Below are 25,543 nucleotides of genomic sequence, written 5' to 3' on the forward strand. Positions count from 1 at the left end.
GAGCTATGAATTGGAATTAGCCCAAGGGCAGTGAGTTTGAGTGTTTGGTTTGGTTTTTTAAATAAGACCACATTTGTTTATTTGTAGTCTAGAATTTGTGTTCTTTTAAACCTTAAGTCTCATATCTTCTCAATACTTTAAAGTTGGCACTGGAGGGATTATTACTAAAGTGTTCAGAGGCAGAACTAACAGGCACAAATAACATGAAATGTTTGTAGCAATAATAAAGCACCTATTCAATCATTCAAGAAGCTAGACTGTAGGAAGACTCATCAACAATTTACATTATTTAGATGGCACAACCTGGCTTCCTGAAAGTGAGGAAGACTCAAAATGCTTACTGCAGAATACAAAAGTCCTTACCACTGGGCCAATAGACAGCATCATTATAGATGGAGAAAGGTTTGAAGTTGTCAAAGATTTCTTCTAACTTGGACAACAATTAACACCCTTGATACCAGCAGTCAAGAGATGTATTGCAGTGGGCAAGTTTGCTATTAGGGACCGCCCAGAATACTGACAAGCAGTAATATTAGTTTGAAGACTAAGGTGCACCTGATTCAGGCCATGGTCTTTTCAGTCACTTGCTACGCTGGACAGTGAATAAGGATGACAGAAGAATTGATGCCTCTGAGTGGTTTTGTTAGAGAGAGTACTTAATATCCCATGGATTGCCAAAAGAACAAAAGATATCTTGGGAAAAGTGCAGCCAGAGTGTTTTCTGACATAAAAATGGTGAAACATCATACTTTGGGCATGTTGCTAGATGAGGCTATTCCTTGGACAAGGACATCATAATTGGAGAGATTGAGGGTCAGAGAAGGAGAGGAAGACTCCCAACATGGTGGATTGACACAGTGGCTGCAGGAATGGGCTTAAGTGTATCAGATGGCAAGGATGACACTGAGGAAAGACAGGGTTCAGATCTGTTTACAGAGTCACAATGAGTGCTCTTCATCCTGAGGACACACCTTGTTTGTGGTCCACCTAGAGAATTCTTGCTTTCTGTGCAGGAGACCCTGATTTACTCATACCTCATGTGTATCCACCACTCAGTTATTAATGGGTTTCATCAGTTTCCAGACCAATACAGACTTTGAAGAAAAGCTGGTCAATCTACTTTGGAAAAATGTTGTTAGGTGCTGTGGTGAATATACTTGTTTTCTTGATGTTGGGATGTAAGCTATATTGAAGACTATTGTCTTATTTTCTTGAATAAGTACTTCAAGTCGTCTCCATTTTCTACAGGCAAGGTTGTGTCACCAGAATAATGCAGGGTTGATGAGTCTTCAGAGTGTCCAGCTTAAGTGATTTGTTTAGCATGCAGAGTGAATTTGTGCTTTATTGTTGCTACAAACATTTCATGTTTTGAGCAAATCTGCCACTGAATACTTTAGTAACAATCCCTCTAGTATCAAGTTTTGAGTCTTCCCCCAATATTGATGCCACATTTTTTGTGTTCTTTGTGCCAGCTTCTTGACTTACTTGCTATTTGTTTAGTATATAGATTGAATAGGTATGGAGAAATATACAGCCCTGACATTTCTTGATTTTAAACCATGCAGTTTTCCCTTGTTCTGTTTGGACAACTGGGCAACAGCTTCTTGGTCTACACATAGATTTCCATGAGCACAATTAAGTGTTCTAGGATTCCCATTCTTTTCAGTGTTACACAAGGTGGAGGAGAGGAGGATCTAAGAAAGAGAGAACTGGTAGCAATATGGATTGAAACAGTGTAACAGTGTGATAGAGCCTGTCAGAGATTGTGAACATGGTACAGGATAGGACAAGGTTCAGATCTTTTGTTCTTAGAGATTCTGTGAGTCATAGTTGACTCAGTAACAACACAGTCAAATGCCTTTACATAAGCATTAATACACAAATAAATATCTTCCTGCTATTCTATGTTTTCAGCCAAGATCCGTCTGACTTCAGTTATGATAGAGCTTCTCTCATGGTCTCTTCTCAATCCACCTTAAATTTCTGGTAGTTATTTGTCAATATTCTGTTCTAGCCATTTTTAAATAATCTTCAGCAAGATTTTACTTGCATGTGATAGAAATGATATTATTTGGTAATTTCTGTACCCCAGATGAGATGAATTACTACAGTAACTGGGACAATGGGGGTAGGTGTGTGAGAATTAGTGAGACTGGCTCAGGACAGCAGGCTTCACATAGGGTCACGATGAGTCACTGGCACATAACAACAACAAATACTACTCTCTTGGATCACCTTTTTCTTGGAATCAGTACAGATCTCTTCTAGTCAGTTGACCGAGTAGTTGTCTTCCTAATTTCCATACCTTTTCAACCTCTGTGCAGAACAGATTATCAGGGAGGCTGGGCTCTATGAGGAGGAATGTGGGGTCAAGATTGGTGGAAGATGTATCAACAATCTGCGATATGCAGATGACACAACCCTGCTTGCTGAAACTGAGGAGGACCTGAAGCGCTTGCTGCAGAGGGTCAAGGACTGCAGCTTCCAATATGGATTGAGGCTCAATGTCAAGAAGACAAAGATTCTCACCACTGGACCAATTGGCAGCATCAGGATGGATGGTGAAGAGATTGAGATTTTTCACAGCTTTAGTTTGCTTGGCTCCACAGTCAACACTCTTGGCACCAGTAGCCAGGAAATTAAAAGGTATCTTGCCATGGGAAAGTCTGCTGTTAAAGACCTCTCCAAAGTACTGAAGAACAACGGTGTCTCTCTGGAGACTAAGGTGCATCTGATACAGGCCATGGTCTTTGCTATCACTTGTTATGCATCAGAGAGTTGGACAATGACTAAGGAGGATAGAAGGAGAATTGATGCCTTTGAGCTGTAGTGCTGGAGAAGAGTATTGAGAATACCATGGACTGCTAGGAAAACAAACAGATTCATCCTGGAAAGGGTCAAACTGGGTGGCTCCTTGGAGGCAAGGATTCTGAAGCTCCGTCTAACATACTTTGGACGTGTTGTAAGGAGGGACCGGTCCTTGGAGAGGGACATCATGCTTGGGAAGGTGGAGGGACAGCGCAGAAGGGGAAGGCCCCCTATGAGGTGGATTGATTCAGTGACTGGGGTAATTGGGATGGGTGTATCGGAGACGGTATGATTGGCACAGGACAGAGCAGAGTTTATGGCTGTTGTACGTAGGGTCGCTATGAGTCACAAGCAACTCAGCGGCACATAACAACAGCAACAATGATAAATGGAGACGAGATTGGAATTCTCAGCAATTTCAGTTTGCCTAGATCCACAGTCAGCAGCACTGAATTGGATTAGGAAATCTGCTGCCAGGAACCTCTCCAGAGTGCTGACATGCAAAGATGTCAGTCTAGAGACTAAAGGTGCGCCAGCTCCAGACCATGGCCTTCACAGTAACTTGCAATTCATCAGAAAACTGGATAGTGAATAAGGATTCCAGAAGAAGAATTGATGCCTTTGAGTTGTGATGCTGGAGAAGAGTATTGACTATACCTTGAACTGCCAAGTAAACAAACAGATCTGTCCTGGAGAGGGTGAAACCAAGTTGGCTTCTGGAGGCTAGGATTTTGAAGCTCTGTCTCACATGCTTTAGGCATGTTTCTTGGAGAGACCAGTTCTTACAGAAGGACATCATGCTTGGAAGGACAATGCAGGAGAGGAAGACCCTGGATGAGATGGATCAGTAATTGGTGTACAGGCCTAGGTGTGTTAAGAGACAGTGAGATTTACTCAGGATAGGACAGAGTTCATAGCTATTGTACATAGAGTTGCTATGAATTGCAGGTAACTTGCTGGCATGTAGCAACAACAGCAGTTGTAAGATGTGTTCCAGTTTGAGTTGTTATAATTTATTTTAGCATCAGACGAATCAAGTATAAAATCAGGCATACCATTTTTTACTTGTTCAAAGTCCCTTTTCTACAACACTTGAATTTGAAACTTTTTGAAATCTATACTCATTGGGAAAGATTTCATCAGCTGTGATAACTGTGATTCCTTGAAACTGCTGTTTTCGTATTGGCTCCCAGAAATGGTGTGGTAGGTGACGGAATCTTTGCTATTTTTCTGTTTTGTTTTTTTTTCTGCAGCTATCCCTGAGTGCCTGTCATTATTATAATAATTCATTTATTCAACAAACATGTAGGCCATTCTAACTAAAATTGAGTGTATTGTGAATTATACAGTGAACTGGTGGAACTTATGTTCTAGTGGTAGGAGATAGTGAGCACATGAACAAGTAAATAAGCAATAATTTCATAGTAGTTAAGTACTCTGAAGAAAGTAGCAAGGATAATGTGACCAATGAGAAGAATACTAGTTTAAGTAAGATGTCAGAGGAGATTATGTCTTTGGGCCTCCAGCTACGTGAAGGTTTGGGGAAGAGAGGAGTTTAGGTAAAAGGAGCTGTAAGTTCAGAAATCCTAAAAAAATAGTAACTATCACAATTATTTGTGTTAGGCATATTGCCTTTAAAAACTTCACTTAAACTATGTACCTTATTTAATCTTCATAATAGCTCAGTGGAATGGGTACCCTTTTTCTTTAGTACAGTTAATGCTACAGATTTATTATTGTTGTTACATGTTGTCGAGTCAACTAGACTCATGGTGACTCTATGAACAATGGATTTGAACTTTGTTCTATTCTGTACCATCCTCACCATCTCTGACCCTTAAGCCCATTGCTGCAGTCACTGACAGTCCATCTTGTTGAGGGTCTTCCTGTCTTAGGCAGACCCTGCATCTTTCCAGGTATGATGTCCTTCTGTAGATACTAGCCCCTCCTTACCCCTTTTAGCTGGTTCCAAAAGAAAGTCATACCAGTGAGTAAATTGTAGGGCTAGGATTCTAACCTAGGCTTGTGTTCCCAAAACTTGAAATCATAATTTGATAGTAAAGATCCATTAAGTCCTAGAGGCAGATAGGAAGGTACCCTTTTCCCATTTCCTTAGATATCCTAATATGTTGCTATGAACTGTGAGCTAGATCTTCATAGTGTTTTTAGTTGATTCCCAGTTTTTCTCTCCTTTCCCTCAAATCCATCCTTCATGTGTCATTTTCCTGCTTAAAAACCTTCTATGTCTTTTATTTTTATTATGCTTGTTCCTTTCCTAGTGAGATTGCACTTCATTATCTCTTCCAAGTAATACATGCCTTTTTACTTTTTGATGCCTTTACATGCACAGTTCCCTCCTAAAGTATCTTTCTCAACTTACCCCACCTTTACAGTCAGAATAGCAGAACACAATTTGGTCATCTAAAAAAGCCTAAGCTCCACAGAAGAGTTTATCAAATTACTGTGAGCTTTTAATGCTTATCATTTCTGCTACATTAAGTTCCTAGAATCTGTGCCGCTTTCTTCATTTTTGGTATAGCCATTGCTCAATACTTTTTGAAACTTACTTGTTACATAAATGAATTTATAGACTAATAATACCTCTGTAAAATTAGGCAAATAGTTTAACTTCCTTTATATTGTTTCTTCTCTGAAAAATCAGATTCCTCTCAATATCACTTCTTTTATAGAGATATGATAAGATAATGTAAAAATGTTTTTAAAATATTTTAAACTATTAGACTATGCAGAGTATTATTGTAATAAAGCTCATGTTCGACTTAGATTTTTAATAAAGCATGAAGATTCTTAGATATGTAGCTATTTTATACCAGTAGTTTATTGCTTCCACTTATTTAGTATTAAGCTTATATTTATTTCAGTGACATTTTAGTTACTGGTAAAATTAAGAGTGCTGTTAGTAATTTTTATATATTCAAATATTTATTATTGTTATTGAGAATGCATAAAACATAAACACCAATTCCGCACTTTCTGTACGTACAATTTAGTGACATTGATTACATTCTTGTCGTTGTGCAGTCAATTCTCACCTTCCTTTTCTTAGCTCTTCTTCCCTTGTTAACATACACTCTCTGGCCCTTGAGGTTCATATTTAATCTTTTAAGTTACTGTTGTCAATTTGATCCACTGAGATAGCTAGCTCTTAAAAGAGCATAGTCATTCTCAAGGCAGACCTTTTTACTACTCATGCTTAACTATTGCTCAGTTTTATGATGGCTTCTGAGGATATTTTGGGTTTAAGATTTAAAGATTGTTGTTGTTATGTGCCATCGAGTCGTTTGCAACCCATAGCGACCCTATGTACAACAGCCCTAAACCCTGCTCTATCCTGTGCCAATCACACTGCCTCTGACACACCCATCCCGATTACCCCAGTCACTGAATCAATCCACCTCATAGAGGGTCTTCCCCTCTTGTGCCGTCTCTCCACCCTCCCAAGCATGATGTCCCTCTCCAAGGACCTGTCCCTCCTTGCAACATGCCCAGTCTAATGGTTTGAGTGGTTCATCCAGCATCCATGGCTCCAGAAAGTTTAAATTGATCAGAATTTGAAATTCTGTTCTGTATTTTCCCACTTTTGGTTCAGATTCTTTTGTGAAATCGTTGATCAAAATGTTCAACACCAGTAACCAACCAGGCACCATCTAGTTATGGTCTCATGGCAAAGGAAGTTACTTACTGGGGCAATTAACTGCACATTTCATATCCTCTTCCTATTTTTGATTCTCCTTTTTTGGAAGCTTCACGGGAATAAGAGACCAGTTGTTGTCCTTTGGATAGCTACTTTCAAGCTTTCAGGAATCCCTGAGACAATGCAAAGAATCAGAAGGTAGACAAATAGAAACACTAAATAGAATATTAGGCTAATTTACTAGCATTTCCCATAAAACATTAACCCTAAACCTACAAACCCAAAGAGCCATATCTCATGAGAAGTTTGATTTTACATAAGCAGCTTTAGTATTGACTTTTTCATTTTTCCTATTATACAACTTTTGTCAATTCAGCTTTTTTTCCCCCATAATCAAAACGTTTTGAAAAAACTGACACCAAAATAAATAAGTACCACATACTTTACCAATAAATTAAATATTATTATCTTGGCAAATTAACCAGGATTACTGATTGGTAAGGTTTTCTGTGACTGAATAGAAATTCAGGATGTTGTGTGGAGCATTAGTGTTGCTTTTTTCTGAATTAACCGCCTTCTTGTGAGTCTGGTTTTTCCTCCTCTGGGAAGACACAGCACTGTTGAACAGCCTACACAAAGAACCACTGTCTGAGCATGGCTGGAAACTGTGGTAATCTTGTAGCAACCTGGATATTATACATCCATAAAATAAGAATTTGAGCTTTTAACTAGTAGTTTCTTTTTATGTTTTTTCTTTTCATCTTCCAAGGAAGGATTGTAGTAAATCTCTTGTCAAAGGCATGCTGATGCCCACCTCTGTGAGAACTAAGAGGAAACCTGAGCTAGCTCTGTGACCTGAGCTGTGTGATTGGGCCCCGACCACTGCCAGTTCAGCTTTTAAACAAGTGTACAATTTATCGACAGCAGTTACAATAATTGGTGTACAACCCTACTCTTAATCAGTGTGATCTGTCATTTTCAACTCCTATTTTTCACTTTCTTCTTGTCCCAAGTACCATTTTATATGTAAGTCTGTTGTGTGTATTTGTATTTAATATTTCTGAAAGCTTTAGTGTAATGTATGTTGTGAATGTTCAATACCTGAAACTTTTTCAAACCTATAAGATTTTGATCATTTGTGGAAATAAATAGTTTTTTGGGTTTTTTTTAGGTTTTTTTAAAAAAAATAAATAGTTTTGAAGAAATTTACATTATGTCCTTGTCATACCACCAATGATGGCTGTACAAATAGGTGTTTTATTTTTAATATACCTTGTATCTACACAGTCAAAACACAGAACATTTTCATTGCCTCAAGGATTCCTAATGTCACCTATGTAGCCACTTTCACTTCCTTCCTGCTTCCCACCCCTTCCTTAAACCCTGAATAATCTGATCTTCATTTCTCTGATTTTATAATTTTAAGAATTTTATAGAAAGAAATATTTTGAGATTGATTTTTAATCAGTCAAAGTAATTCTCAACAGATACCCAGTTGGTTTTATATACCAATACTTTTTTTCTTTTCACAGCTAAATTGTTTTTCAGGGTATGGATTTATAGTTTAACCATTTTCTCATGTAAGGACATCTGAGTTCTTTCTAGTTGTGACTATTAGTTATGAAATTTCATGCATGAGTTTCTGTGTAAATGTAGATTTTCATTTCTCTGGAATTAATGCCTGAGAAGTAAATGTAGTTGCTGGGTCAATACGAGGGTTTGGGTTTTTTGTTTCTTTGTTTTTTCATCTAAGGGAACTGATAATACATTTTTCCAGATTGGATGTTCCATTGTATACTCCCAAGGGTATTGCATGAATGATTCAATTTCTTCACATCTTCCCTAGTATTAGTTATTGTCACTATTTTTCCATTTTATACATTTATTTTATGACAGAGTTCTGACTTATGATGGGATTCCAATTTGTCATGCGTTCTGATGTAAGTCAAATACTTTTTTTTAAAAAAATTGTTTTTAATGCCTTTTAAGTGTCTGTAAACTCCATCTTTTATATTTGGAGTTTGGAAACGTATATAGACTTAGGGATATATTTTAATAAATATATAATAAATAATAAACATTTACTCTGGCAGTGACAAAGTTGGGCAACTTTGGTATTTTTTCAGTTGTATAATAAACTTCTACTGCAAAATATCTCCTGATCTGAACTGTTGGTACCAAGAGTGCTGATTGTGAATTCAATAAGATAAAGTTATTGACAATTTCAGTCTTTCCTCCATCTATTATTAGGTTGCCTATAAATAAACGTATTGCACTGGGCAAGTCTGTAGTCAGGGACCTCTCCAAATATTAAGTGATGACATTTTGAGGACTAAGGCATTCCAATTCAGGCTTCCCTTTTTATTCTCTAACTACAGCTCTTTGGACCTACCATTATTATACTTTGCTTTGTCTTCTCAAGCTGCCCTTTGAAATCATCTGTTTATCACTTTCACTTCTTCATCTCTTCCCTTTGCTTCGACTTCTCTATGCTCTAGTGCAATTTTTAGAGTCTCTTCTGTCATTCAGGTTGGACTTTTTTCCCTCCTCTTCTATGTAATGACCTTTTGCTTTCTTCATGGATGATATCCTTGATGTCATCCCATAACTCAGTAGTGTTCATTGACTGAGTTATTCTTGAGATTACATTCTCTCATAAATTTTCCTTAGGAAGATGAAATGGTCAGTCATAAACGTAGCCAGCATATGTAATAAATTGGGAACAGCTTGTAATTTGTGTATGTTGTTGTTGTTGTTATGTGTTATTATGTGCCGTCGAGTCGTTTCTGACTCATAGCGACCCTATGCACAACAGCCCTAAACCCTGCTCTATCCTGCGCCAACCGCACCGCCTCTGACACACCCATCCCGATTACCCCAGTCACCGAATCAATCCATCTCAAAGAGGGTCTTCCCCTCCTGCGTTGTCCCTCAACCCTCCCAAGCATGATGTCCCTCTCCAAGGACCCGTCCCTCCTGGCAACATGTCCAAAGTATGTGAGACGAAGCCCCAGAATCCTTGCCTCCAAGGAGTAGCTTGGTTTAATCCTCTCCAAGATAAATCTGTTTGTTTTCCTGGCAGTCCAGGGTACATTCAGTACCCTTCTCCAGCACCACAGCTCAAAAGCATCCACTCTCCTTCTGTCCTCCCTAGTCATTGTCCAACTCTCTGATGCATAACAAGCGATTGCAAATACCATGGCCTGTGTATGTTATACTGGGAAAATATCAGTTTTGTTTATCAGGTCAAGAAAATTGTATGTTATAATAACTATTAACTAACAACTTAAGTTTAACTATTCTTATAATGTTTATTAAAACTTTATTTCTCATTGATTTGTCATGTTCAAGAATTCATTTCATAAATTTTTTTAAACTTACTAAATTATGTACTCTTTATTTTTAACTCTGAATTTTTATTTCCTTAACAGGTGTTAAAAAAGATATTGAGAAGCTTTATGAAGCTGTACCACAGCTTGGTAATTTGTTCAAGATTAAGGACAAAATTGGAGAAGGTAATTTTGGGATGCTATTTTTATGATAGAATCCTGATTTCCATTATTTCTTTGAAATATGAAATATCTTCCTTTTTTTAAAAATTTTTTTTCTCCCTTATTTTCACTTAAAACTTTAAGACCATGGCACTTGCTAATTCTGATAGTTATACACAGGTATTCCAAATTTTCTTGTTCTAACTAGATTTTATTTAACCCTTGAAAACTGCTTTCAGAATTCTTCATATGAACTACATAGGATAGAATACACATGCAAGTACACTGAAAAAGTTATATAATTTTATCAATGTACTATTAGTATGTTGATATATTGGCTGTAGTCTAAATGTAGTTAAAGGACAAGTTCACCATTTTGAGCAAAATAAGATGTCCAGAACACAGAAATAAAGCTTGGTCTTGATTCTTTAACATCTGTAGTCTTGAAAGTATTTCTGTAGCAGGTCATCTTTTCCTGGTGAATTCTTTAATACCTTTACAGTTGTATTCACATTTTTAGATTGTGGACAATAATATATAATTATCAGTATATATTGATGGTAATATTGTAGTCACATAATAACACAGAAACTTAACTGAGTAGAGTTATATACTTGATTTTTACACACTCAGGGAAAGGAATTTATGTCTAAAAATACATCATGACCCATTCACACATCATTAAGATTTGAATGGCCAGTGTAACTATAGCATTTGCTGATTTGTTGTTGTTGTTATGTGCCGTCGAGTTGCTTGCGACTCATAGCAACCCTATGTACAACAGCCCTAAACCCTGCTCTACCCTGTGCCAATCTCACTGCCTCTGACACACCCATCCCAATTACCGCAGTCACTGAATCAATCCACCTGATAGAGGGTCTTCCCCTTCTGCGCCCTCTCTCCACCCTCCCAAGCATGATGTCCCTCTCCAAGGACCTAGAGGGTCTTCCCCTTCTGCGCCCTCTCTCCACCCTCCCAAGCATGATGTCCCTCTCCAAGGACCTAGAGGGTCTTCCCCTTCTGCGCCCTCTCTCCACCCTCCCAAGCATGATGTCCCTCTCCAAGGACCTGTCCCTCCTTACAACATGTCCAAAGTATGTCAGACGAAGCCTCAGAATCCTTGCCTCCAAGCAACAGCCTGGTCTAACCCTCTCCAGGATGAATCTGTTTGTTTTCTTGGCAGTCCAGGGTACATTCAATACTCTTCTCCAGCACCACAGCTCAAAGGCATCAAGTCTCTTTGTTATCCTCCTTAGTCATATTTATATTCAGACCATAACTAGCTGCCAGAGTATCTGTTAGAAAAGACTTTAAAGTAAAGCTCAGGTGATTGATAAAGAGAATGATTTAGTCCTTTCCGTTTTCTTTAGCAAATGATATAGTTAACATAAATGATGACTGTACACGTTGACCTCATCTGATGGACTCACAGGAATCAGATTGGCTATAGCTCTAGAAAGAATTGAAGGAGAAGCACAAACTCAGCAGTTAAAATAAGGCCAAAGACTGACTGTGGAACAGCTCATCACTTAATCATATGTAAATTCAAATTGAAGTTGATGAAAACAGAGCTGCAAGAGCCAAAATACAACCTTGAGTTTAACCCACCTGAATTAAAAAACCATCTCAAAATAAAATTGGAGCACAGAACAATAGTGACCAATCAGATAAGTTGTAGAATGACATAAAAGATATGAAAAAAGCAGAAAGTGATTACATATGTGAGGGAAGAGATATAAAAGATTAAGATAGGTGTCAGAAGAGACTCTTAAAATTGCACTAGACTAGAGAGATTTAGGGAGCTCTGGTGGTTTAGTGACTAGAAGCTGCACTGCAATCCCAAAGCCCTGCGTTTCAAGGCCACCAGCTGCTCCGTGGGAGAAGGATGAGCAGTCTCCTTCTGTGCGATTAGCTGCCTCTGAAAACCTGCCAGAGGGTCAGCGATGGGTCAGTTCTGACTCTACAGTACTCAACAACAGCATAAGAAATGAGGGCACAAATATTTACAATAAAATTAACAGACCTATTTTAATCTATTTTATTATTAAAAGTGTTATATATACTCAAATAGATTATCTATGGTAATTGATAATTATTTAAAGTTTAATATTCAAACAGGAGGTTTTAACCAGGGAAGCCTGATCTATTTCTTCTTTGTCCATTTCAATTATGTAGACTACTACATTCAAACATTTGACTATGATGGTGAAACAGTGAGAATGGTACTGTATATGATCATCAGGATTGACATAAATATCATTGAGAGATTAGCAAGCATATTGACTGACTAATGAATACATTTGATGCACAAGTGCAAACGGCATAGCATAACTTCAGCAATTATTGGATCAGTATAAATTTCCATTTACTTGATTATTTTCTTTTTACAGTAAAAACTGTCATTTACTCATTAGAAAAGCTTGAGTGAATGAGGGTCCCCAAAATTCTGAAATGAAATAATGATTTAAGATTGTGACTCAACAGATACAAAGAACACATCTTAATATAACTTTCCTTCTCTTTAAGCAGTAGTTGTTAGGTACTGTTGAGTTGACTATAACTCATATGGACCCTGTGAACAGTCGATCAGAACCTTGCCCTATCCTGTGCCTTCCTCCAGTCTGCCATACTGGAGCCCATTGTTACAGTCACTGTCTCTTTCCATCTTGTTGAGGGTCTTCATCTCTTGCTGACCCTCTGCCTTTCCCACTACCCTCAAGGGTCACAAACTTTTTTCTGGAGAATACTAGTGTCCTCCCCCCTGACCCCCATCCTACCAAAATGATCATGAGGATGGTATCTTAAGACTATACTCTTGGGGAATGTGTATTTACTCCGTAAGTATGCTTCACTTCGCTCATAAAAGGCTTTGAAAATAGTAAAACAGTTTTATTTAGTTTGTTGTAATTAGTATCTATTAAATTTAATTAACTTGTCATCAAATTTCTTTTTTTTTTCTTCTTAGTTTATTGTTACATTTAAAAGCTGCCAAGCTTTGGCAGTTTGTTCCCCACCCCAGTATGATCATGACCATGGAAATATCTGATGCTAACATAGTTAGACTAATTTGTGTACCTGGTCACAATAAGATGTTAATGCACCCTGGTGGTACAGAATTAAGTACTTGGTCTCCCTGTCCCTCTGCTAGTGAAAGATCGGGCATTCTGTTTCTGTAATTGTTTTAGCCTTGAAAACTCTGTAGCGCAGTTCTAATCTGCCCTGTAGGTTCACTGTGGCTGACCAACAGCTTGATGCCAAGGAGTTTGGTCTTTGTTTTAGTTTCTACAGAATAATGAACTGAGGACACTTGAGCATTTATTAAAAATAAATTTATTCACAGATTTGTTTGCTTTTATGTTGAATTCCAGTAAAATGTTAATGATCGTGTGATAATAGCATGGTTTTCAAACAGTTTGTAATATCTATTTTAGCATTGTTTCATTAATTTTTAAAATCATAAATAAATTGTTTTGCAGGCACTTTCAGCTCTGTTTATTTGGCTACAGCACAGTTACAGATAGGATCTGAAGAGAAAATTGCTCTCAAACACTTAATCCCAACAAGTCATCCTGTAAGAATTGCTGCTGAACTTCAGTGCCTTACAGTAGCTGGGTAAGCAACTTAAAGATACTTAAATTGAACTAGCTGTTTATAATCTAGACGATTTTTGAGAGGATACTGACCAGAGATGATGACATCGCCCTTGAATTAAACATATCCTTCAGCTAAGTACTTGCAATTTGCCGGCATGTTTCCTCTAACCTTAGAATGATTAGTTAAATTCATACTGATTTCTCTTGGAGTGGATTTCCCTAGAGGCTCAGCATGATTTCCTGTTCATTTACCACTTCTTTTTTGTAAGTTTTATGCCAAATCATAAAACTTAGCTTCCCTGGTCTAAGTTTAACATAAAGTATAAGAACTCATATTTCATGTCTTCCTAATTATTATTAACATCCATCAGAACGATTGAATCATCTGACATTCTCATTGATCTCTTTGATTAGTGCCCCTGTCAACATACTCTAATAATCTCATTCTCTCTGAAATGCTCTCCCTGTACTAGCTATCATGTTATTTATTTCCTCCCCTTTATAGATAGACTTTTCAAATGTTGTTTCCACGTGTTGTTTTTTTACTTCCACATCTCTTTTCTACCATATAGTCAATGTGTTTGGCTACTCTCCTCTAGGGTAAATTGAAACTATATTAGAATCACCATGACTGTATTTTTCTATTTTTTGTTCAGCAGCATTCAACATAATTTATTTTAACCATTTTCTTTTGGCTTCTTTATTGGTGTTTCATTTTCAGTATCCTTTGCCAGCTTTTCCTTTGCTTCCTGTTTCTGAATATTGAAGTCCCTCCGAGTCTTGATCCTGAGCTTGCTTGCTGTCCCTGAACTCTTTCTTATGTAGTATCGTGCATTTCCAAGTGTCTTTAAAATACAGAAGAGTGGTAGCTAAAGGTACATACCTAATTAGATTCAGACCACCTATCTTAACTGCTTATTTATGTATATCTACCAACCTGTTTGACATTTCAAGCATCTCAGACCTGGTTCTCCCCAAATGAAATTGTTTGTCCGGTTTCCTACCCCTAACACCCTCAGCAATAACCCATTCTCTCATCTGCCCATCTTAAAACTTGACCCTACTATTTACCTAATTGTTCAAATCAAGAACCTATGATTGGCTTTCCATTTTACTCTTAAACCATATGATTTGCCTAGTTCTATCCATTGTGTATCTAAAATAAATCTAAAACCCCATACATTTCTTTTCATCTCTACTACTTCAGTCCAAGCCCAGACTGTTGCTCTTTCCCCCCTCTAATTCTGTTTTTACACAATGTTGTTGTTGTTGTTATGTGCCGTCGAGTCGCCTGCGACTCATAATGACCCTATGTACAACAGCCCTAAACTACGCTCTGTCCTGTGCCAATCGCACCGTCTCTGACACTCCCATCCCAATTATCCTAGTCACTGAATCAGTCCACCTCATAGAGGGCCTTCCTCTCCTGTGCTGTCCCTCCACCCTCCCAAGCATGATTTCCCTCTCCAAGGACCGGTCTCTCTTCACAACATGTCCAAAGTATGTTAGACGGAGCCTCAGAATCCTTGCCTCCAAGGAGCCACCCGGTTTAACCCTTTCCAGGACAAATCTGTTTGTTTTCCTAGCAGTCCATGGTATTCTCAATACTCTTCTCCAGCACCACAGCTCAAAGGCATCAATTCTCCTGCTATCCTCCTTGGTCATTGTCCAACTCTCTGATGCATAACAGGTGATTGGGAAGACCAAAGCCTGTATCAGATGCGCCTTAGTCTCCAGAGAGACACCATTGCTCTTCAGTACTTTGGAGAGGTCCCTAACAGCAGACTTTCCCATGGCAATACGCCTTTTAATTTCCTGGCTGCTGGTGCCAAGACTGTTGACTATGGAGCCAAGCAAACTAAAGCTGTGTACAATCTCAATCTCTTCACCATCCATCCTGATGCTGCCAATTGGTCCAGTGGTGAGAATCTTTGTCTTCTTGACATTGAGCCTCAATCCATATTGTAGGCTGCAGTCCTTTTACACAATAGTCAGTTTAAAATACAAAACCATGTATGTATAACATAACTTGTATAATATTACTTCCATCATTTAAAATCATTCAGTGGGTTACCAGTATACTTTGGGGGAGAGGGAAGTTGGGAACTGAAACTTTACTGTTGTCTTTTAATTTACAATTTAACTAACGGTTTGCTTACTTTTTAACTCTCTCAACCTTATTTCATGCCAGATTTTCCACTTCTCTCACAATTTCTACTTTCTTTAGATCCTCAGTTTTTTCTCAAGAGCTTTTATATCAAAGCCATTGTCCAGGCTGTTTCCCCATTGGGAAATTACTTTCCCATCTTTGCATGCTGATACAGCTTTCTGATCTGAGTAAAAGAGGCACCATGTCAGGAAGCTTTTCTCTGAATTAAATTAGAACCTTCTATTTTCATTGCCAAGGCACCTTTGGATTTTTTTAAACCTATATCATAATTTGCCATCATTGATTATCTTGCTAATTACCTGTATTGCCCACTAGGTAACAAACTCTATGAGATCAGAAAGCATTTTAATATTATTTAACATTGCATTTCTAATGTTTAACCTGTTAATATTAGGTGTCATCAAGTTGAGTATGACCCATAGTGAGTCTGTGAACAACAGATCTGAATCCTGTCCTGCCCTGCACCATTCTTATCACTCCCAACACACTTGAGTTAATTACCCCAATTACTGTCTCAGTCCATCTCATTGAGGATCTTCCTCTCTTTCACTGACTTTCCACCCTTCCAAACATGATGTCATCCTCTGAGGTATATCCTCTCCAAAACAATGTATGATAAAGAAGCAGTGGTGATGAAGGAGGAAGTTCAGGCTGTTCTGAAGGAATTGGCAGAAAACAGGGGTCCAGGAATTGTTGGAAAAACAGTTTTTGTATTTCAACAAATAGATAATGCCCTGAATGCACATACCAGGTTGTGCCAAGAAGTCTGGAGGATAGCTACCTGGCCACGTGACTGGAAGAGGTCCATATTTATTCCCATTCCAAAAAAAAGTGATCCAACATAGTGTAGAAATGAATGAATAATATCACTGATATGACGTGCAAGCAAGATTCTGCTGAAAATTATCCAAAAATAATTGGAACAGTACATCAACAGAGAACTGCCACATGTGTAGGCTGGGCTGAGAAGAGGCTGTGGCACTAGAGACATTATTACCAATGTCAGATGGATCTTGGCAGAAAGCAAAGAGTACTAGAGGAATGTCTATCTGTGTTTCATTCATTATGAAAAGGCATTTAACTGTGTTGATCACAACTAATTGTGGCTAGCATTGAGAAGAATGAAAATTCGCAACATTTGATTTTGTTCCCATGAAACCTATACTTCATAGTCATCCGAACAGAGTAAGGAAACACTATGTGGTTCAAAATCAAGAAAGAAATGCATTAGGGATGCATCCTTTCTCTACAACTTTTCAGTCTATGTGCGGAACAAATAATTTGGTACATTGGACTTATAAGGAAGACTCATTAACAAGGTGTGTTGTGCAGATGACACAACCTTGCTTGCCGAAACTGAGAAGGACCTGAAGCATTTGCTGCAGAAAGTCAAGGACTGCAGTCTTCAATATAGATTGCATCTCACCATCACAAAAACAAAGATTCTCACCACCTGGCCAATTGGTAGCACCATGATAGAGAAGAAATTGAGACTTAACAATTTTATATTGCTTAAAGCCATAATTAACACTCTTGGCACCAGCAGTCAGGAAATCAAAAGACAAATTGCCTTGGGAAAGTCTGCTGTTGAGGAGTTCTCCGGAGTGCCGAAGAGAGTGATGTCAGTTTAGATACTTAGGTGCACCTGAATCAGGCCAGGGTCTTTGCAATTATTTACCCGTCAGAAGGCTGGACAGTGAATAAGGACAGAAGAATCGATGCTTTTGAGTTGTGGTGCTGGAGAAGAGTTTTGAACATATCATGAACCGCCAAGAAAACAAACAGATCTGTCTTGAGAGTGAAACCAAGCTGCTTCTTGGAGGCAAGGATTTTGAAGCTCTCTCTCATGCACTTTCAGTATGTTGCCAGGAGGGACCAATCCTTGGAGAAGGGCATTATGCTTAGAGAGTGTTGAGTCAGTTCAGGAGAGGTTGAGATGGATTGCCAGATACTGGGATAATAGGAGTAGATATATTGGAGATAGTGAGATTAGCTCAGGATAGGACAGAATTCAGAACTATTGTTGATAAGATCGCTATGAGTCATAGTCAACTTGGTGGCATATAATAATATGTCCAAGGAATGTGAGACAGAGTTCCAGCCTCCTTGCATGACGAGACATCTTGTTTGTTCTTTTGACAGTCCTTTGGATATTCAGTACTCTTCTCTAGCACAACTCGAAGGCATACATTCTTCTGTCATCTATCCAGTTCTTAGATGCATAGTAGGTGATTGGAGAGACCATAGCTTGAAGCAGGCACACATTGTTTTTTAAACTGAAATCATTGCCCTTTGAGTCTTTAGTGAGGTCCCTGACAGACCTGATTTTTTGACTTCTAGTACCATGGAAGTTGATTGTGGATCTAAGTAAGACAAAATCATTAACAATTTTAACCTTTTTTCCATCTATCATGTTGTTGCCTATTGTCTCAGTGGTGAGGATTTTTATTTTTAATCCATGTGAAAGTTTAACATAGTTCCTAACAAATAACAGTGGCCACTAAATATTTATTAAAAAATGGATCAAATAATGATGAATAGCTTCACTTTGGGTATAATTACATTCTATGCTGAAAGTGGAGAATACCAGAAAGATGTCTATTTATGTTTTACTGACTATGCAAAGACATTAGACCGTGTGGATCATAACAGCGCATGGCTAATGTTGAGAAGATTGGGGATATCAGAACACTTAATTGTGCTCTTTGTTAACTTACTAGAATAGGAGGCAGTTTCCCAAATAGGTCAAGTGAACACTACATGGTTAAAAATCAAGAAAGGTTGTGTCAGGCCTATATCCTTGCTCCATATCTAGTCAATTTATATACTTTTGAATGAGCAAATTATTTAAGAAGCTGGACTTCCTGAAGAATGATGTAGCATCAGGATTGGTGAAAGACCCAACAACTTACATTATGTAAATGGCACAGCCTTTACTTGCTGAAAACAAGGTTAGTCTGGGGCACTTGTAGAAGATCAAAGAACACAACTTGCTGCAGAAAGTCAAGGACTGCAGTCTTCAATATGGATAACATCTCAACATCAAAACAAAAATGATCACAACTGGACCAATAGGTCATGATAGATGGAGAAAAGATTAAAGTGGTTAATAATTTCGTCTTGCATGGATCCATAGTCAAAACCCTTGGCAGCAGTAGTTGAGAAATCCAAAGATGTGTTGCACTGGGGAAATCTGTCAAGAACTTCTTCGGGGTACTTAGGAGCAGTGGTGTCACTTTAAAGACTAAGGTGTACTTTAAAGACTAAGCAATTTTTTTTTCAGTCACTTACTGTGCATCAGTGAATCAAGATGGCAGAAAAATAGATGCTTTTGAATTGTGGTGTTGGAGAATAGTACTGAATGTTCCCATGGTTTGCCAAAAGAACAAACAGATAAGTCGTGAAGAAAGTACAACCTGTGTTCCTTAGAGGCAAGGGTGATGAAATTTTATTTCACATACTTTGAGCGTGTTTTTAGGAATGACAGCTAACCCTTCAAAAAGGACATCATATTTGGAAAGGTGGAGGGTCAGCATTAATGATGAAGACCTTCAATGAGATAGAGGGGCACAGAGGTTTTAACATTGGGCTCAAGTATATCAGCTGCTTGTTAATGACTGTGGTAACCTTAAAATTGGTGCTATTTTTTTTAAGAAAACCATCCCTTTATGCATGCCAGTTAAATGTTTCTATTATATATATAATGACTTTAGCTCAGTTTTCAAGCTGTATTAATGCATTGTTAAGATTGCTTTGTAAAAATAAAAACCACATAAGAATAAAATTCAGTTCATTTAACCTTTTCTCTAAAGTTCATTTTGCATTTTTCCACTAGGGGGCAAGACAATGTCATGGGAATAAAATACTGCTTTAGGAAAAATGATCATGTGGTTATTGCTATGCCATATCTGGAACATGAGTCCTTTTTGGTAGGTTTGAATATTTCTTAATTTTTCACTAACCTAGATACTTAATTTAAAACTATTTTATGACCTCATTCATAACTTTATTTTAGGACATTTTGAAGTCTCTTTCTTTTCAAGAAGTACGGGAATATATGTTTAATCTCTTCAAAGCTTTGAAACGCATTCATCAGTTTGGTATTGTTCACCGTGATGTTAAGCCCAGCAATTTTTTATATAATAGGCGTCTGAAGAAGTAAGTATGAAAAATTACCAGATAATATTTGTATTTGAAGATGATGGGATTTATGTTTAGATCATTGAGCATATGGTAGTACCTGTGGAGAGATTATTTATTTTACATTTTCATTGTGAAAGGGAAGGGAAATGGAGTGAAAAAGTAAGGTTGTATTAGTAAAGCAATTTACATAAATAACTCAATATACTAAGGTTATGTTTCTGCTCTACTTAGCCTTATACATTTCTGAACTTCATATTTTGTTTCTAATAAACTAGTATTGTACCTTAGGATAGTACATTTCTGTTTCAACACTAGGATTTTGCTTTTGTCTATTTTATGCTGGAGATTTTTGTATGTATATAGTATGGTAAAGAGAGAAAGAGTAAGAAAAAACTTTGTTTTTTGGCTTCTATACCTTTTTTTTAAACCTTTAGTTAAATCATATTTTAAAACCATGATTTTATTTTTGTTTTATGCTTTTTAATTAGAAATTATATGCCATGATGCCATCTGTCCTACCACCAGAAAAAAAAAATTGTACTTCTTTCTTAAATTATTCTTCTGCCTTGTCAGTGGCAAATCATTGGAAAAAAAAAAGATCAATTTATTGTAATGCATCTTCCTTTATAATTTTGGGAAAATTTGTAAAGACTATCAATTTCTGCATGAATATTGTTTGAAATACTATGATATTATGAAATCTTTGTTCTAGAGAAGTAAAATTGCTTAATTTTGTTTCTTAGGTATGCCTTGGTTGACTTTGGTTTGGCCCAAGGAACACATGACACGAAAATAGAGCTGCTCAGATTTGTTCAGTCTGAAACTCAGCAAGAAAGTTCTTCACAAAATAAGTCCTGTGTAATCACAGGCAACACGATTTCATTGAGCGGCTTAGCACCTAAAGACCTGGATCAGCAGCCTACCACAAAAACATCTGTTAAAAGGCCGTATACAAATACACAAATTCAGATCAAACAAGGAAAAGATGGAAAGGTTCTGCCTCTTTATTTAAGTGCTAACACTGTTTCAGAAATGTACTCTCTCATCCAACAGAGGGTGATATACTACTAGGATAATACTTGCAATTTATTTTTTACATTTGTTGTATATGTTCAACTGATAAAATTTTCACTTTTTCAAAACCAAAATTTACTTTGGTAGATTGGTAATGTCTTTATTCCTATGTAACATAAAATTATATGAGAAAATTGAAAAAAAAAATAGATTTTCCTTGCATGTTACAAAGATCAGATTAATTATCCTTTTCCTAAGGAAACATTGTTATAGGGAAACAGTTCAGAAGTGTGGATTTCCATTTTAGCTAAGCAGCAAAATGTAACATCCTTGCAGGTGGTTTTGGGATTTTTCAGTAATTTGTGGGATATTAGTAACAGTGTATGAATGTTAAGAGTTCTGTCTAGATCCCTTTCTCCTTTCACAGAAGTGTTTTGGTGCCTAAGAATAACACATATGCAGCTGTTTTTGTTCCATGTCACTTAACTCTTTGAAAACTATGGCAGAGTACAGCTGGCAGAAAGTGTTACAGATATAATCCTTATTTTCCTTGTTTTTGTTGGTATTACAGGAGGGGTCTACAGGCCATTCTGTCCAGCGCTCTGTTTTTGGAGAAAGAAATTTCAATATACACAGCTCCATTTCACCTGAGAGCCCTGCAGTGAAAGTAAGTAATGCAGCTTAACAATGCCAATTACCAATCATTTGTAACCTGAAGACAATTTAGATCATGAGTAGGTTAGTGCTTATTATCAGCAGTTTTTTCAAAAGTAGAGTTTTACTTTGGCATAAGTTATTACTTCCTTGAGCATGGAGTCAGACCTTTTACTTTCTCCTGCTCGTTCCTGAATTGTTCTTGTAGAATTTTCATCATTTTTTATTAGTTAACTATTGTTGAGCCTTCCCTAGAGAAACATTTAGAACTTTAAGGCCTCTTCTTCCATCATCATCAGCAATATTTTAAGCTTCCAACACTAGTTTGGATATAATGTTAATTCATAAAAATGTGAATTTAGCAAAATTGTCATCAGTAGTAGATGTTTTTAAATAATCTGTGACAGCTAGATAGTATGAGCAACAAATTAAAGCTGATTTTAGCCAGTGTTATCATGCAGTCTGCAGTTCTCAAATGGAGTCGAGCACTAGAACATAACTGTTTATACTCCTGTAAATTAATCAGGAAAAGTTCAAATAAAGTAAAAATAGGACTGAGTAAATTTGGTTTAAGTATATTCCATAACAAAACCACTGAAGAAGACAAAATTTAAATAGACAAATTTTGTTCACAATCATATAGCACATCTAGGAGTTTTAAAAGTTGTTCTTCCACTGTTGGTTTTTGCCATATTAGCATTTAAAGGCATTGTGTTAAATGTCATGAACATATCAAGTATGACTTTTATTTTGCAGATTATGAAGCAATCCAAAACTGTGGATATACTATCGAAAAAGTTACCAACAAAAAAAAAGATCATTTCAGCAAAAGTTGTGAGCAGTGATGTGGTGAAGAAAACTGCCACTTCTTGCTCTCCTAATCTGACCTGTGACTGTTATGCAACAGATAAAGTTTGCAGTATATGCCTTTCAAGGTAGCATGGGGTTGTTTTTTTTTCTTTATTGACATTTTATTGTAAGTTTATAAAGAACTTGGATTTCCATTCAGTCATTGTTGCACATTTTCCTCCTTATCCCCTCCATCCCAGTTTGGTTTTTCTTTAGGAAAAAAGTTCTTTCATTTTTATACAGTCCCTCCCACAGACCAATTTACTATGCAGCTCTTATTCTGGACTCTTGTTGCACCACAATACCTAATCATATTTTCCTTTTATACAGTTCTCTTATTTATCCCCTCTTTTCTTAGTTTCCCCTCACCATGGAGGACATTATGCTGAGTGAAAAATCTGTCACAAAAAGACAAATACTGTATAATGCCACTGTTGTAAAACAGGACTGACAGGGTTATTGTGTTTTGATGGTGCTATAAAATCACTCAGATATCTTCAAACAAGATTAGAAATTGTGTTGGTTTGGGGGGAGTTCAGTTAATTGTTTGGAAAGGAAGAAAACAAATCCGTGAACTACATAAACTCTGATGCGTAACTCTACCTTAAAAGACAAATCATCGCTTTGATCATGTTGTTTTTTTGACATGCATATTCTCTTTGGAAAATTATTTGCTCTTATATGGAGGGAGCTCTGGTGGCCTAGTGGTAAGAAACTGCACTGTAATCTCCAAGGCACACGTTTCAAATCCAGTAGCTGCTCCACGGGAGAATGATGAACCAGCTCCTCCTGTGTGATTTTACTGTCTCTCAAAACCTGCTGAAGGGTCTAGGTTGGTTCCATCTCAAAGGTACACAACAACAGTATGCAGATAATTTTGAGGGGGAAATAGCCTTTTGGAGCCATACAGTGTCACATATTTTCTTGGTACCTCATCTTCTCTGTTTTTTATTTTTTTATTCTTGCCTGTGTGGAGTAAATAGAACCAAGCAATGGAGCTTCTTTCTGACACACCCACTATCAGCTTTCTGCCTCATACATTTCTCTATTTTTAAGACTTTGCTGTAAGAAATTAATCACCCCAAACAAATTATTTTTTTTATCTGTATGAATACCTATTGTATTTTATTTTTCTATTATGGCTCTTAACACGTTGCCGCAAATGACGGCAAATGTGTTTCTGAGCATGGTCGTCAACTTAAAAAGTGTGTGGCAATGTGTTAACTACTTTTTTTATGCTTGGAAATTATGTTGACACTTTTCTGTAATAAGACTGAGTAAGAATAAAGTGAGTGGTGGGAAGCAAATGGAAATTCTAAGATATTCAGCACACTGAATTATCATTTGTGTTACAGCCTTTATTTAAGTAGACATCAAGGCAAAATCATGGTAAGAAGCTGTTCTATCAACTCAAACAGTTTGAATTCACCAGCAGCTCTGCATGAGAAAAATGAGCACTCTTGGGCAATTTTTTGTTGTTTAGAGCCATCAAGTCTAGTATAACTCATAGAGACCCACAAACAATAGATCTGAACTTTGCCCTGTCCTGTGTCTTATTTATCATCCTTAATACATTTGAGTCCATTACTGCATACACTGTATATCAGTTCACTGAGGGTCTTCTTCTACTTCACTGGTCCTCCACATTTCCAGGCCTGATGTCCCTTTCCAAAGAATAGCCTCTCCTCAACATGTCCAAAATATGTGAGATGAAGCTTTACCAACTTTGAAAGTGTTTACAAACCTCCAAGGAACATTCTGGTTGCACTTTCTCTAAAACATATCTGTTTGTTTCTTTGGCATTCAGCACTCTTCCCTAATACCACAGCCCAAAGACATCAAGAATTCTTCTGTCATTCTTACTCATTGTCCAACTCTCAGATGCAAAGCAGGTGATTGGAAAGAATATGGCTTGAATCAGGTGTACCTTAGTCTTTAGACTGACATTATTGGTCTTCAGGATTTGCTGGTTCTGAAAATCCACTAGAGGGTCAGCTATGAGTTGGTTCTGATTTGATGGCTCGTAATAACAATCACATGTTAACAGATGTTATGTTTAGGTTTAAGTGTTAAACTTTACCATGACTATAAAAATCTCATTTGTTCATCATAAGGCGACAGCAAGTTGCCCCGAGGGCAGGTACACCAGGATTCAGAGCACCAGAGGTCTTGACAAAGTGCCCCAATCAAACAACAGGTATGTTGCACTGGATATACAAAACCCAATTAAAATTTCATTGCCCAAGGTATATTTTGCTTCTTAATCTTTGTCTTTATAAGAAATGCTTTTTCATTTCTACTCCTAAATTATGCAAACATTTCTAGTAGTGTGGCATTTCCATTTTTCATGTAATTACTCTTCTTTTTCAAAGTTTCATATAACCAAATAAATGTTGTTACCTCCCCCTCCCCATTTGTTTTCTATGGATTGCATTTTGTATATCTACTTATAAGATGACCTTATCAGTTTTGTTAATATCAACCTCTGTGGAGAAAATTATATTTAGTAGTATTTGCTAACTTTAGTTTTTAAGACATGATTTAATTTATTTGCTTGATACCTCAAAAGTCTTCTGTAATGCAGGTATCGTCTGTGTGCCTACATTTTTAATTACTGTAAAAATTATAATAGCATTAACAAAGATTTCTGAAAAGGTTAAATGTCTTCTATAAGTTACCCAGCTGCTCTGTAGCCATAACCGATAGTTAAGTGATGCTGTGGCCAAGGAGAGTGCAGATAATTTCATTCTACTAAAAGTTAAAAGAAGAGACTATCTCCGCAAAAGGGGAAAAAGAAGCATTTCAGCTAATTTTAACTGCTAAAATTGTAGCAGTGGTTGGAGTTGACAGTGATTGAAGAAAAGATTATAGTATTCAATATGTTTCACTAAAGTGAAAACTTACACTATAGTGAACAATTCTTGAGGCTCATCTAGTGTTTTACCCACATAGTTGTTTTGAATTTCCTTTGATTTTATAAAATGCATTTCCTCAATGTTTTCTAACAATGCAATACTGTTTTAAACTTAACAGCATGTTGTTAAGAAAGCTTTGAATTTTATGTTAAGGAATATAGATCAGGATTTTCTATCTTGATTGGTCATTGAAATCATCTGAGGAACCTAGGGTTGGACGTGGTGTCAGAAATTCCAAAGACCCCAAAGGT

General features: G+C 37.1%; 1 protein-coding gene across 2 annotated transcripts in view; it reads left to right on the forward strand.

The window, feature by feature from the left end:
- Window positions 1-25,543, forward strand: part of CDC7 (cell division cycle 7) — a 34,046-nt gene that overhangs the window by 1,473 nt on the left and 7,030 nt on the right. Inside the window, exons 3-10 of one of the 2 annotated variants that reach the window (XM_006898959.1) lie at window positions 9,895-9,978; window positions 13,431-13,566; window positions 19,553-19,646; window positions 19,733-19,875; window positions 20,604-20,853; window positions 21,446-21,541; window positions 22,285-22,463; window positions 24,492-24,574. In XM_006898959.1, the coding sequence (XP_006899021.1) occupies window positions 9,895-9,978; window positions 13,431-13,566; window positions 19,553-19,646; window positions 19,733-19,875; window positions 20,604-20,853; window positions 21,446-21,541; window positions 22,285-22,463; window positions 24,492-24,574 (1,065 nt within the window). The remainder of the gene's footprint in view (window positions 1-9,894; window positions 9,979-13,430; window positions 13,567-19,552; window positions 19,647-19,732; window positions 19,876-20,603; window positions 20,854-21,445; window positions 21,542-22,284; window positions 22,464-24,491; window positions 24,575-25,543) is intronic. The other variant, XM_006898960.1, reaches the window with a different exon arrangement.

The sequence above is a fragment of the Elephantulus edwardii genome, unplaced genomic scaffold (assembly GCF_000299155.1).
Source record: "Elephantulus edwardii isolate Elephantulus edwardi_28Jun2011 unplaced genomic scaffold, EleEdw1.0 scaffold00242, whole genome shotgun sequence".
Lineage (NCBI taxonomy): Eukaryota > Metazoa > Chordata > Mammalia > Macroscelidea > Macroscelididae > Elephantulus > Elephantulus edwardii.